General features: G+C 38.3%; 1 protein-coding gene across 1 annotated transcript; it reads right to left on the reverse strand.

Annotated features, from left to right (window-relative positions):
• Positions 1–1,784: 1,784 nt before the first annotated feature.
• On the reverse strand, positions 1,785–15,387 carry LOC133994874 (guanine nucleotide-binding protein G(q) subunit alpha-like). The gene is made up of 8 exons (XM_062434084.1): positions 15,019–15,387; positions 14,678–14,831; positions 11,964–12,148; positions 8,227–8,381; positions 7,776–7,904; positions 7,437–7,566; positions 4,005–4,158; positions 1,785–3,344 (listed from the first exon to the last, which is right to left on the reverse strand). Exons 2-8 carry the CDS (start codon positions 14,811–14,813, stop codon positions 3,154–3,156), a joined length of 1,080 nt encoding a protein of 359 aa, XP_062290068.1. The 5' UTR covers positions 14,814–14,831; positions 15,019–15,387; the 3' UTR covers positions 1,785–3,153.
• Positions 15,388–15,441: the final 54 nt, after the last annotated feature.

Consider the following 15,441-nt stretch of genomic DNA (forward strand, 5'->3'; position numbering starts at 1 on the left):
ATGCTGCTTACACACTGATGCTTCAGTATTAATAATCTGATGATGACATAATATTATAGCAGTCAGCAGGATAAGAAGTGCATACTTTTAGTGTAATACTGTAAGTATATTTTTATACTAATCCTTACATACTTTTACTTAAGTATGATTTTTCATGTCAAACTTACTTGTTTGCTGTATTGGTACTTACTTAAGTAAAGTAAGTAAAACACTATATTAGGTTTTATAAAGCCTGGTAATCTAGAAATCAGGAATGGAAAGAGGTCAACAAATAGCCAATGGCTTGATTAAACTGTTTGAAGGTCTCATAGCCACTCCCAGGGGAGGGTTGTCTAACGGTGTCAGGGAGAACCGCACCATGCAGTGGGTGTCCTGGCGTGTACTGGCCAACAGATTCACTTCTGCTTTTACCCACGATTCCAAATCTGTTGCACTATGCCCTCTGTTCTTCAGACTCTGTATTTGGAGAGCCTTTAGAGACAACATGTGCTCTGAGGCCCACAGCCAAAGGTTCTCCACCATCGTCAACAAGGATGCAGGCTGGACTCCACCATTCCTGTTAATGTAGGCCACCGTGGTGCAGTTATCAGTCCTCACCAACACGTGTCTCCCTTGAAGGCCAAACATCACCTATCGCTCTCCCCAGGCAGGTACCCCTATGCCCCACCCCATTAGGGACACAGCTGTGAACACCACGACATAGGAGGTCACGTGACCCAACAGTGTTCCCAGTGACAGATTCAGTGGGAACCCACAGTACTGCAGCTTATCCTGCACTGCTGGAGGGATGGTAACCAGGCGGTGTCATCTTGGCATCCAATTGGAAGTTGGCAACCACTTTTGCAGGTGCTGCATGTGTAACACACCCTTTGGAACTACTGGATGAGCTGCAGTAACTAGGCCCGGTACTTGCATAACAGTCAGTGCTGACACCATCGCTCCCCACCACTGCAGGGTTGTCCATTTAGGTTCAGTGAGGAAAGTCTACAGCTTGGTTGAATAACGTATGACTCCCAGGTATTCCGCATGTTTGTTTGGCTTGGGGGTGCTCTTCTTCCAGTCGATCGCAAACCGTGACTTCGTTAGGTGTAAAAGCAACCGGGCTGTGTGTAAAATTACCCATTTTCTGGACTTGGTCATGACAATGAGGTCATCTAGGTAAAAGAAGATCCTCATGCCTTAGTTGCACGGTGGCTGCAGCGCTGTGTCCACATATCTGCTGAATGTGCCTGTTGTACTTGTAGGCTATCTGCTGAAAGGAGAGGTGGTGAACCAGTCACCTGGCTGAAGCAGTTCCAGTAACCTCCTGATAGTTATCATGTCTTGTGGGCAAGGCACTGGGTCAGAGTGTGGAGATCCAAAATGGGTCTGAAAGCTCCTGTCCTCTTGGGAACTAGTAAGATAGGAAGATATTGGGGAGATTTGGGTCTGGATTGATTCAACTGATCACGAAAGGTGCCCAGCAGCCTTTCATCCATTGTTGCAGGTCACTAGTGCCAGGTACTTATGCCACATTACTTACAATGTCTACCTCCAAAAATAAAGATCCTTTGCCGGAATACATATCCCCATGTACAACACTAAAAATATGGATCTCTATCAGAAGTGCTGCTGCAGGCACCAGCCAGATGGATGTATCACAAAGGAGGATTTCGGGACTAACACTGTTGAACCAGCTGATGGAGCAGCCAAGAAGACAAACACTTGAATGGTAAACCAACTGTGTGCTGGAGCTGATTTGTAAACACAGACAAGGAATAAAAACCTGAGCAACAAAGGAACATCAACATATCTGTTTATTCAGTCAATCACATTATTAAAAACACTAAGGCTGCATTAGATAAGACACTGCAGTGACAGTAAAACAGAAACATAAATTAAACCGTACAAATTAGACTGTAATTATTTTTAACAAGAAGAGAGGTTGTGTAAACATTAGTGCCATGGATATGCTCTCATTAGCTTTTTATTCATTCATATCATACTGTTGAACAGCATCTAAATTACATTAATTATCAAGAATGCACTAGTTTAAGGCCTGAGAGATTACTTAACAGTTCTCTCTTCAGCAGTTGGCCTTTTACATTGCCCTTGCAGCAAACAAAGGGGCAGGACTGGGAAATGACTGTACCATGTGATATTTACAATATGCATTCAGATAAAGGGTAAGTTTTGAAGCCATTTACAAAAAATATTTTTAAAGAAGAAAATTACTTTAAAAAAAAAAACTACTATAAACTGTTAATGAACTGAATATACACACCATACACATTTTATTCTACAGTTTTGACACAATAACAAAAACATTTTAAAAAGGAGTGCTAATGTAGCAGAATCTAGTAGGATTCCCTTTAAATCTGTGTTAAATTACATAAAAATATATAATTTACACTGTGCACACAGAAAGTGGTTTAACACTGAACAATGCCATCACAGACTAATGCAAAGTGAATGAATTTGAAACAAGGATGTGGAATTATACTCAACCAAGTGAGGTACACACATGCAGAATATTGGTACAAATACTGATCGTATGAAATGCTCAGTGTGCAAACCAATAATTGTATTTAACTAAATGTGTAATTAGTGTTGATTATGACTAGTTTCCCCTTAGGTCAAGACACAAACTAAGCATTTAGAGTGTTTTTACCGTTTAACTTTAAAAAGAAAAACATGACCGACTTAGGTTAGTGATGTGAGGTGCTGCATTGCAGTTAGTCTACATTCACTTCCACAGATTCCCTGAAGGACAGACCTAGTACATTACTAGTCCTTAGAGGCTTACGAGGCCACTAAAATACTTTTCCCCCCCTCTCAATTCATCCACGTGCATTTATACTGTTACTGCTCAAAAATGTTCACAACGAGCTTCATATATTTGAGTGCATACTATAAGAGATTCCTTACTAAGGCAGCACTTTAATTGTCAGGACACACTTCATTATAGCTGGAGAAATCCATTTTCAAAGAGCCTAACAGGAGAATTTCAAATACATCAGTAGTACAGTCATTTGGCGACAAGCTCTGTAGCTTCTCAATCCTGTTTTGGATTACAGTGTTCAGCAGCAGTGTGAGGCGAACTGAAGCACTGCAGAGCTCTGCCGACTGCCAGCTGTACAAGGTAGATTGAATTACAGCGGCACCATCACAGTCTTAAACCAAGTTGTAGACTTCCAGGTTGCCTTGCAAGATATGGTCTTTCACCGCACGGAAGACAAATCGGATGTTGTCTGTGTCTGTGGCACAGGTGAAGTGGTAGTAGATTAATTTTTTCATGTTTGGATTGAGACTCACAAACATATTTAAAATGAACTCTTTCCCTGCTTTGACATCCTGCTGGGGACCTGGAGGAAAGACACAAAGGGCAAAAATGTTAAAATGTAGTAAATGACATGACAAAGTAATTTTTAGTAGTTTTATAACAGTTCAAGAATATAAAAGATCCTAGCACTCTAAAATCAAATAGTTTCGGAGCATTAAAGTGAGACTAAAACAAAGAAAATCCAGTTTTCTTATATATGAAAAAGTTAAATTTATAAGAAACAAAACCTTAACAGTGTTAGCTAATGTAAGCTAACTAATGTTGCCCCATTACAGACATTATATTAGGTTTGATGACCTCTTGTGCACTGTTGCATTACATTTCAGCATTTACTATTAACAATAAATGTTATAATAATGATAATCGTGTATATATATGTATGTATGTATGCTTGCTATATCATCCACTATAAGCTGCTTGTCGTACCAGACCAAGTGAGGCTGTAGCAGCAAAACCCCTGAGTGTGCTGACGAATTAATGGATGCCTTTTATTGCTTATGAATTAAACTTTTTATCTGTGAGGCGATTGTGTTATTCCTTCTTTGATAGTAAGATAGTGTCACTTTACAGAGACATCAAATCTATATAAACCAACCAATAGAGATGTTTAATTAGGCTACTATAACGTTTATGTAAAATATGACTCATTCCATTTAGCAAGGAATAAACAGTTTCCTCTCACCATCATATTCAGGGAAGTAGTCAACCAAATGTGAATACATGATTTTCTCCTCCAGTAAGTCTATCTTGTTGAGGAACAAGATGACTGAGGACTCTTCGAACCACTTGTAGGTTATGATTGTCCGGAACAAGGCCATGCTTTCCTCCATTCGATTCTTTGAAAAACATGACATACACATCTCAGTACGAGTAGAAATGTGAATTCAAACATAGTGCTGCCACAGCCATACCTCAGCAGTGATTGTGTGAGCGAATGCAATTGACTGTTATCTCATTAGATGAACAAGGCTCTCTGAGAGGTGCACAGTGCTGCTGAACAGAGTGACTAAAGAGCTCCCCCTGCAGTCAGGGGCAGAGCTTTCTCAAGGAGTCCTTCTGATAAAGTTATTTTAAAATCCACAACTGTAAAATAGGGGATATATCCTTTTCTCTCCTATCCTGTCCTATCCATAAACACAAACAGTCACTTATTGAGTGAAGCAAGCTAATGTCTAAGAAAACACACAGTGAAGCCAGTTTGTCAGACAAGCTTGTACTGAAGAAGCAAAAAAAGCAAATAGGTTGCCAGTTGTGTCCAAATGTTTCAGCACCAAGGACAGAACGCTCCTTGTGCCCTGATTGATGAACCGTTCCGCACCAACATCGATAGACAGCGACAGGCCAGACAGCGACAGGCCAGGTACACTGTCTCAGCACCATGTCTTTCTTACATTGAAATAACATAAACATAAAATAGACAACACAACAAGCCCTATTCAAATACAAAGTAGATAGTCTACAACATCACAGGCAGTGACACAGACAAACAGGTAGTTAAACAACTGATTCATTTAACATTCTAACTAAGCTCTTCATAACCTAAATTAAAGTTAATAAAGATTAATTATGGATGTTTGTAACTTGTAACCTGAAAAGTAAAAAAAGCACACCCAGTTTCCCAAGAAAAGAGCATTGCAATTAGATATTTTTTTCAAAACTGAAAAAAATTATCATTATAAAGAAAAAAGGTACAAAGTAGGATAGCTTGTCATTTTATCAAAACAGTTCAATTCAGAGTGCTTCACTGAGGTGTTATAAAAGAAACCACATTACATTCAATTAGAAAACTCTAAGATGGCATTTAGACAGTATATTTATGTTCTCATCAAAAAGAAACAATGCACAGGTCATACTGTAGATCTATACATGACTTACACAGTTCTTAATGTATATTCTTTAAGAGTTTTTGTTCATATCAAAAGGTATAACCAGGTGTATCAAATACACAACTTACTCACTCTAGATATGTATATGTATGAATAAATTTGCACAAGCAACAAGCCGACAGCTTCTGCACAGGTTCATTCTCAAATCACACACAGTTAACAGGTGACTGGCCCACTTATAAAAGCAGAACTGGGGAATATCCACCTTGTCAGTACAAGATGAAGTACGTAATATAACTTTCATAAATTAAGGAAGCTACATTCTCACTCACCAGCTGTTGTCCCTGCTCAGCCTGTAGTTTAGTGTGGTCAATTTGTGAACACACCACCATCCTTCATATAATCTGAACAGGTCAATAAACTTTGTATATATCACCTTCCTCCTGCCAACTACTTTGTTTTTGTCAATGTTTACGTCCTGCTCAACACAGCATAGTGAAGTTGGATAGTCTGGCCGTTAGCCACTGTCAGGTTAGTGTGCTAGCAGTAACGTTAGCTTGATTATTCGTTCCATCATCATTGCGGTTGTGTTAAAAGGATGAGCAAGACGAGAAGATGTAAGGGGAGCAGAGGATGCAATTACACTTTTCCTACTCTCTCGCCCCTTACGTGTTAATGCACCCAATTTGCACTCTCTCCATTTAGCTGTAGCTAGATATAAAAAAAACATCACCTTTATCATTAACTTGAGTTTGCAACATTCACGGATACATGGCCTAGCTTTTAAAACTCCCGGCTGCCAAATAGAGTGGCAGTGGCCCGATTAAGTGGGTTCTAAAGGTGTGGAACCAATGACAATACAAACGCAGTGCATCTATTGGTGCTGTTTGCTCCATAAGATGAGAATTCTCAGAATTCTGACTTTTTTTAGGGAGGATTTTTTTTGTTGAAAAAAATGAATTAAAAACATTTGGGTTTTTTTTAGGTTTTGGAAAAACCTAATGTTTGACTTTTTTCCAAAACCTAAAACTACAGCAGGGGGGAAACCCTGTAAACTCTCTGCATGTAAATGAGAGAAAAAAGAAAAAAAAATGTAGGGATTTTTTTTTTCATTTCTGAAAAAAGTCAGAATTCTGATTTTTTTTTTCAGAAATGAAAGGTTTTGTAAAAAAGTCAGAATTCTGAGATTAAAGTCAGAATTCTGACTTTTTTTTCTCAGCATTCAATTTTTTTTCTTCAGTGGCCCTAATACTCCTCCGTACATTTACATGCAGAGAGTTTACAGGGTTTCCCCCTGCTCTAGTGGGAATGGGAATCACAAGATCTCCACAGGTATTAAACATGAGTGAGCTGCTGCCTGATATCTGTAAGTTATATTGATATGGCTGATATTATACATTTATTATTTACAAGCACATCCAGTACCAAGGTTGTTCCACAGTGTTTACTACACTGCTGAGAGTTTTGGTGCATCACACCGAGTCGTCACTGACAATCCATGGCTGCACGTCAGGATAAAAACCACTCCCGTGGAAAACGCACTCTCTGTTTTTCCAGCCTGCTCTGAACAGCTCTCCACTCTCCTTTCATTCCTGTCATCTGTCTGCCTTCCTGCTCCTGCATTTGACATTTTGCCTATGCAGAGGTGCGTTACACAACCAACCCGTCATGTATGTCTACTCTAGCCTTGCAAACTGTTGGTTGCTAGTTGGTTTTGTTTACATCGCACATAGCAGACCATAAACAGTCAAGAGGCTGTGTGTTCTGAAACTGCGATAAAAACTGCAATTGAGACGCATATTCCAAATGTGCTGTATTCATATCCAAAGAACGTTACTAAAACCCAAACATACTGGCATATCCCACGTCTTAATTGGAAAATGCTAAATTCGGAATAAGGCCTTATTTGGAACATCCAAACGGATATATACTGTTTACGTGACCCATATCAGGTTCGGAATATTGTCATATTCTAAATAATAGTGGAATATTAGTAAGTATGTAAATGTAGTCATTGTGACAGAAAGAGAAATATAAAAAGAAAGAAAGAGAAAGAATCCAGACTAGTGTTGTAGAAATCTAGGTCACTGTCTCCACCAAACAAGTTTGGCCTTAAACAAAAGAAACATGTCTCTTTGTGTCCCCAGTGATTTTAGTTTTTAATCATCCCTTCATGAGGCCCTTTCTTTCCCATCTGCAGACTATTGTGCAATAACTGAAAAGATATACAGAAGAGATTAGCTTATAATTGTAACACAACGGAGTGCAGACAGCAGCCCCCATCTCACCTCATTGGATGACTCAATGAGGACCTGATCGTACTCGCTGAGCGCCACCAGGAACATGATGGAAGTCACATTCTCAAAACAGTGAATCCACTTCCTCCTCTCTGAGCGCTGGCCTCCCACATCCACCATCCTGCAGCCACAGGCAAAACAAAAAACATATTACCAATCTACAGACAGTTACATTCTTTGGTGATCAAGTCAATTCTAAAAATCCTCCAGTATTGATTATGCAACCGTCAACGTTAGCCTCCCCTACTCCAGGGCACCTTTTCACTGTTTGTGTTCTCATCTGCAATTGACAAAACATCATAAAACAAAGAAACAACATACAGCACTCACCTGAACACCACATTCTCCAGGTCAAAGGGGTACTCTATAATACCTGTTGTGGGCACCCTGACCCTCAGGACATCCTGCTGAGTTGGCAGGTATGCAGTATCAGCGATTCGGTCCAAGTCATTCAGATAGCTATCAATACAAGAAGACAAAGCACAGTTAAAAAATACAAACAATGCTGGTAATATAGAGGGGTGAAGAACCGAGAGAGGAGACATTTATTGTGAAATATTTAAGTCATGGATGTGTCTGTTGCAGACACTTCATAATAATTGATTTTTTGTGAGAATCTAAATAGTATATCTTTGCTTTTATTAATATTTTGTCAACAACCATAAATGGAATAAACACTGAACCTGATCCTACTGAGTGTATTAAACAGACAACCGGCAGATGAGACAGTGGAAACTATTTGACAATGTCTGAGGACTTATTCATCTCTGTTTACACTCACTATTTGGCTGAGTCTGAGAGCTGGTATTCCCTCTTCCGATTGTAACATTCCTGAATCCCCGGATCGCTCCACAGGTTCTTGATAGCATCCACGAACGGGTTTGTTAATGTTGTGATCTTCTCCACATCAACCTCATTGACAATACTGGCATTGGCCTGAACAACAACAGAGGAGAAAAATTATCAACATACCCAAACACGTTCAGAAACAAACAAAAAGAAGACCATGATATCATTTATTTATTCTTAGGCATCTCTACAGTGATGTTATGTAAGATTAAATTCAGCTTGTTAGAGAATAATGTGTCACTCTCACACATTACTGATGGGAAGTACATGTGTTGTAGTTTGATTAGTCAGGGAAAAAGACCTCTACGCTAATCTAAATTTAGATCTGTATGTTAAATTGTAATCCATTCATTATTCTACATATTTTGGAGTATATATTCTGATGTAAACTCTTCATTTATCTTACTGACTACATTATTTTCTGTGCTTAGTTCAGATGCCATTAGATTTACTATTTTTCATCATTAAGTGACACTTGTGTTAGTGGATAACTAGCCTTTTAATGCTACTCTGTTTACAAGCTTCAAGTCTAGCAGTTATCTTTGTTAATTAGCTGTCAAAACAGCATCGTAATGGGCACTCCAGATAGTTGTAGCCCTGCTTATCATAGCACTAGAATGGGCGTGTACTTTAATGTGCAGGCCAAAAACTGCAGACTAGAGCCAGCCAGATATATTGGTAAGCCGATATTGGCCTGTCACAGATACATAGTTATTGGCATATATATTGTCTATATATGCACCAATATTTTTTAAAGTAATATAGGCAGCATTTTATGTATATTTGATGAATTAATTGACTTAATATGTACATGTTTTTTTGTTTTATGTGTTTTATTTATAGGAATTTATAATCATTAAATTATTTACTGATGTCTGATGTTTTATACAATAATTTACAGTTAAACTGTAAAATATCCTACCTCCATGTCTTTTACACAAGTGTTTGATAACCACATTGCAAAAAAAAAAGTACATTTATGTAACATCCTGTATATATAAGATTATTGGCCGATATATCAATATCAGAATCGTTTTACTCGCTAATATCAGTATCATCATCGGCCCCAAAAAATCCAGTATTGGTCGGGCCCTACTGCAGACTGACTGGCAGTTGTCATGTTTATATCTGCTGTATGATTGAATGTTATTCATATCGAGTAAAAAATGTCCCACATTTATTATCGTTATCAACACACATTTTATTGCAATCCAGTATCAAGATCATTTTATCACCCTGCCCTAGCATAAACTTTTATGTATCATCTTTTTTTCCCCTCTCATAAGCATTCATAGATTCAGAGAGGTAAACAAAGTACAAAGGGTGCTTAGTGTTCTGGGTAATGCCTTCTTGCCATTACTGCCCTACTTTGTATTTGATTAATAATACAGATTTTCCTGACTGCACATCACTTATGGACCCATGGTGCAATCGTTCAGCAAGAAAACACTTGGATTAACCTGCACAAGCTATTTGTGTTTTATGGTCATTTATGGGTGAACTATTACTTTAAATCTGTTTACTTTCAATTGTTGCTGCCAGAGACTTTAGTATCATCTCATGGCAGGAGCAACTGCATAATCAAACATATTCTACAGACTGATATACTGCAATTATCCTTTTATTAGGGCCAGCTATCTCTGATGTAATAGTCCCCACTTCAATCAATGATAAGAGAGGAGACTGTGACTGGTAAATTCCAGCATAATGATGGCCATATGTAAACACTGTAAACGGGTTTAACTAGTGTATAACAACACTGCAAAATCAAATGAAACTGATACTATTCAAAGAGCTGTACCACGATGATACAACTTGACTGAAACTGCACCCAGATGTTGAAAGCGTGTTAAAAAACACCAAGTGAAGTTTATGTTCAGTCACTTTTTAACATATCTGGGGCCATACTCCTCAAATACCTTTTCCTTTTTGTGCATCTTGATTGATTTTACAGCTCCTGCTTCAGCACTTTCATCCTTCCATTCTTTTTTTGTAAAATGATGGGAAACATTTAAAAAGACCACTGTGTAGGATTTAGTGGTATCTAGCAGTGAAATTGCAGATTGTATCCTACTGAATACCCCTCCCCATGGATGGATTATAAAAGCTGGGTACTGGACCAAAGATGGCATCCATTCAATCCAATCAGAATTGCTCGGCTGGCCAAAAAAAGGTTTGTAGCTGTCGGGCTTGCTACCCCACAGGCCCCACCCAGTTCCCACTCAGCCCACAGACGTTACATTGTGATGACATCACAGATTTTTCAATCACTTTTCTAGGCTCAAGGAAAGTTTCTCAAATAAAAAACCTCTATGGATCAAAAATTCGTAATAGAAAGAGTCATAATTGATTTTATTTGCAGTTTGAGGTGTCCTATCAACAATTGTTTTTTTAACAAGTAAACAGGTCTAGAGGGAAAACACTTTTTGGGCCGAAGGGGGATTTTTCACTGCAATATCGCATGTGACCACTGGGAAAAATCGGTTGCAAAGGTAGCAACGGCACCCTACCCAGTTCTTATAATACATCTATGCCACTCTCCTTCAAACTTCCCTTCCTCTTGCAAGTGTGTCAAAAAACCTACAGTGGCCCCTAAACTTGCGAAAAAGGCAAAAGGCCCTCTCTGTAGTCAGTGTTTGGTTTGTCCATTCTTGGGAACTATAAAAACATGGCTGTGCAACATGGCGGGCTCTGTGGAAAAGGACTCGCTCCCAATATAGATATAAAGTGCTCAGTCTAAAGTAACGAAAACACACTGATTGTCATTTTCAGGTGATTATACACTCATTAAAACATATTTCTGAATATATTTCTATCAAGTCTATTCTGCCAGATCGCACTGGTTTCTACGCACTGCACCTTTAAAGGGATCCTTATGTTTGTTTTATGTAAAGCACATTGAGTTGCCACTGTGTATGAAATGCGCTATATAAATAAAACTGCCTTGCCTTGCCTTATAAACTGCTGTGCCATGCTCAAATTTTCTTTCTTTTTTACGTTTTCTTCTGCATAGTCTGCTCTCCTCAAAACAATCAGAAATAATCTAAGCAATTTACTAATAGTTTGCTTTAGGCACATTGGCTTCTTAACCTTTCAGACCTCACCCTCACCGGTTGACAAGAAAAAAATCATGCCGACTCAGACATGGTTAATGCTGCCAAAGGTCAATAACAGTCACATTACCGTCCCTGCTCCCATTATCACAGGACACAGGAAGTTGACTGGTCTCGCCTGGGTTCCATCTTTACCTGGAAGTTACTATATGTACCGTGGCTGAGTGAGCCAGCACATTTGTGTGGTTAATAAGCTCCTGCCACTGGTATTACAGGGACAGACTCCTGTGTGATTAATTGGGAAATCTGTCTCACTTCCTATTTTGTCTCTTACTTGTGTTTGGCTCAGGAGTGCCTGTCTTTACATGCCTGCAGAGTAACATCATATGTACTTTCCAAAAGACAGCCAGGTCTGTAAGCAGGCAGAACTCTCTGGCAGCAGGATTGCAAAACTAAACACTGTTGCAAATTACCAGAAATACTTTACTGTGAATACACAATAATACACACTGCAGGCTCTGTCAGTGCCACGCTTTGGTGGGTCAGTTTGTGGTAAAACCTCCGTCTTAATCAGTCTGTCTGTCTGAAGCAGCAAAGAAACTGTAATGTGGTCTACCTGGTTGTTTTCACACTTGTAGGGGATTTTCAATATGTTCATGGCCTGGATCATGGCCTGCATGGCTGTGAAAATGTTCTGGTAGACCAGCTGTTTGAAGCCTCTCTTATCCTCGTCGGAGTATCCCCGGCCATGGATGATCCTCATCTGCTTGATGAAAGTACTCTTCCCACTTTCACCAGTCCCTGATCACCAACAAATACACACAATTAGTGTCCACATATAACGACATAATGGATTAAACTGGGGTTCTTATATATTTTTCTGCAAATAAATTATCAATAAATCCTTCTAAAAGACCAAAACCAACAATGTGTTAGTCTGTCTCTCAATATGACTGTCTTCACCTCTCTGTAGCCCCAATACATTAGTTCTTACTCAAGATGTAAATCTTAAAAAATAGCTCAAAAACATATGTAGCTAATGCAGCCTGTATAACCAAGAAAAGACAACACTTATTATCCAAAATCTAATATAATATCTAGTCTTATATCATGATATAGATATCGTATTGATATTTTGCCATTCTTTGTGAAATGTCTCCACTATTGGACTGACTATTTAACTATTGGATGGATTTCCATGAAATGTGTAATCCACATTCCCGTTCCCCATAAGAGGATGTGTAATACCTTTGATAATCCTCTATCTTGTCATTGAGCAACATCACCTGGTCCAAATTTTAATTTATACTGTACTTTAGGGTTCATGACTACACCTACAAAACCTCTGAATTCCCCATCACCTTCAGTTGTCATTTAGTTTCATGCTGATAAGAAAATAATGGCATGGTGAACATGGAAAACATTTTACCTCCTAAACATCAACATTTTAGCATTGTTCTTGCTAGCATGTTAGCATGCCAATGTTAGCCTTTAGCTCACAGAAATGCTGGTCCTAAGTACAGCCTGACAGAGCTGCTAGTGTGGCTGTAGTCTTAATCTGTTTGAACATCAATATAGCCCTGTGGCACAGATGAGTTAACTTTATCAGGCTTTCTCTACACAGACAACTCTTGTTAGTAAGATAAATTAATTGTTAGTTCTGATCACTTGACAAAATGAGAAATACAGAATATTATCAGTCTAATCCTGAAATGCTGCTGTCTATTTTATGTTAAAAAACCCCAAAGCAGCAACATGTGTCTGTATTGAGCATGTTGTACTTTTCACTCTTATGCAATCTGAATTACCACAGGATGGGCTTGTGACTTATGGGTTATGCTTACTCTTTAAAAGCAGTATATCGTTACCTCATCAGCAACTGTATCTTTGAAATATCTGATCTAAAAGGAGTTGCAGCATTTCCTGTAGGGGATGAAGTTGAAATGGTAGCATTTAGTAGCAACGGATGGAAAGTTTAGATAAAGAGTGACATGGAAAGTATTCCACTTAGCATGTCTTTTTGATTTTTTTTTTTTTAAAGTAATGTACATTATTATGTCTGTCTCATGCCAGACTTATATATTTAAGAGTTTACATGTTATATCATTACACTTTATTGATTTAAATCTAATATTATTCTCCATAGTAACAATTTAAGACTTCAAAGTATTGTTTGCTGAGCACTGAAGCTACACATCTTTTGACTTTTGACCTAAAAGGGCGGTTATACATTCAGAGTCAATCATTTTTGAAAGCAGAATAACCATAACCCACATGACTACTTTAAATCTTTTAAAATGTACACACAGCATTGATGGCACATCTTAAGTGATGTCATACAAGTAAAATGTGGCTTACCAAAATGATGCAGCTTTCATGTGATGTATTTATCTACAGGAACTAATGTGTGTCTAATCAATACTTGTGTCATATTAGCTAAACTTGTAATATTTTTACATTTTAGTGTGTTACTTTAAATAAAGTAAATGATCTGAATCCTTCCTTAACTACTAATTATAATAATATATTTCTACAAACTGTGGTATTGTACCTCTACACATCTCTGTACCTCGATTTCATTCATGTCTATCATACACAATAGTGGAGAAAGAACTGAGATACTTTACTTCAGTAAAAGTAGCAATATCACTGTGTAGAAGTATTCAAATTCAAAAGTACTTAAATGTACAGTAAATATCAAACAGTCATGTTGTTAGATATTTTACATCTGAATTTCATAGATGATTTCAATTTAAAGTACTGCAGGCCTGAAGAGTTAAAAATGTCCCAATATTTCAAAAAGAAGTAAAGGTTTAAAAGTCAGAAAAATGAATGCTAATCTGTGGTGCTGGACTTTGTTTTTCTTCTTTCCTACTCAATTAATCATCTTACAACCCCTCAGCTTACAGGTTGCATCTTTTTTCCCCATATAATTGTTCATATTTTCTGACATTTTATAAACCAAACGACGAATCAATTACTAATTGATACATGAAATAATCATTAGTCGCAGCTCTAATAAACAGTAACCTAGTTTAACCCCTGTTGAAAACCTGACCCCAATTTGAGAACCACTGGTTTAATCTACCTTTCATCATATTTTATTTCAGTTGTACACGTAAAACACTAATCTGAAATGTAACTAATACCCATAGCTGTGAAATAAATGTAGTGGAGTGACAAATGTCCAATATTTACCTCAAAATTGCAGAATAATAGAGGTAAATGTGGATCCAAATGTTTACTTAAGAGCAGTACTTCTAATAAATGCTCTTAGTTACAATGTAATACCTATCAGACAAATATGACAGAGTATTTTTGGTCCTTTACCGAGCAAGAGTAGCTTGTATTCCCGTCGGGAGTCCCTCTTGTCCCGGCGGAGCTGCCTCTCTATCTCATCGTTGATCCTGCGAGCCTCTTTGGCCTCAGGGCTGAGGCAGCAGGCACCCACGGAGCTCAGAGTCATTTCTCCTGGACACCTCACCTTCCAAGGCGCAGACACATACATGTTTATTATACAGGCAAGAAAAGCCCTGCGTATCCTCAAAGTCAATGTATTATTGATTAAACTCCACGCAGAAAACCCCGTTTCTCCTTCGCTGTAAACACTGTTTGACAAATGTAAATTTTTAAGGAAGTAAAGTTGTTACACTAAAGGGTGTTTGCATTACCTTGTTCCTCTCCTGTCGGCAGGAAATTAACTTTGTGCAATAAGTTAAAGACTGTGAAGAAGCGAGTCTTAACCTCTGATAGCTAAGCTCCGGGCGTGGTGAGCTGAATATGGCGGAGTTTCACTTCATTGCGCTACAAAATGACACAAAAAACTTGGCAAAAGTCATTCTTCGTGGCAAAAGAAAAATATTCCCATGCCACCTTTTTCTGTTTGTCTTTACGTTAAACTCTGTGTTATCCTCCTCTGCGCGCAGTTTTGTTCTGCTCCCTGCTCCTCTGTCCTGAGAAAAAAACAAAAAAAAAAAGCTCAACAGTGCACCATGTGACGGGAGGGCTGTGCTCTGATGGGAAATCGTGTGGGCTTTCACTATTACATTATGGGAACTAATTTCCGGTGTTAACAAGGAAACTACGGATGCATG

Source organism: Scomber scombrus, chromosome 15 (assembly GCF_963691925.1).
Source record: "Scomber scombrus chromosome 15, fScoSco1.1, whole genome shotgun sequence".
Classification (NCBI taxonomy): domain Eukaryota; kingdom Metazoa; phylum Chordata; class Actinopteri; order Scombriformes; family Scombridae; genus Scomber; species Scomber scombrus.

Bases quoted from the DNA above. Each gene is read 5' to 3' on its own strand.
- LOC133994874 (XM_062434084.1), bottom strand. From the start codon at position 14,813: ATGACTCTGAGCTCCGTGGGTGCCTGCTGCCTCAGCCCTGAGGCCAAA. The intron at 12,149-14,677 runs GTAAAGGACCAA...GTTGGTGATCAG, and splicing joins ATACAAGCTACTCTTGCTCG to GGACTGGTGAAAGTGGGAAG. The intron at 7,567-7,775 runs GTGAGTGCTGTA...CTGTGGCTGCAG, and splicing joins CTGGAGAATGTGGTGTTCAG to GATGGTGGATGTGGGAGGCC.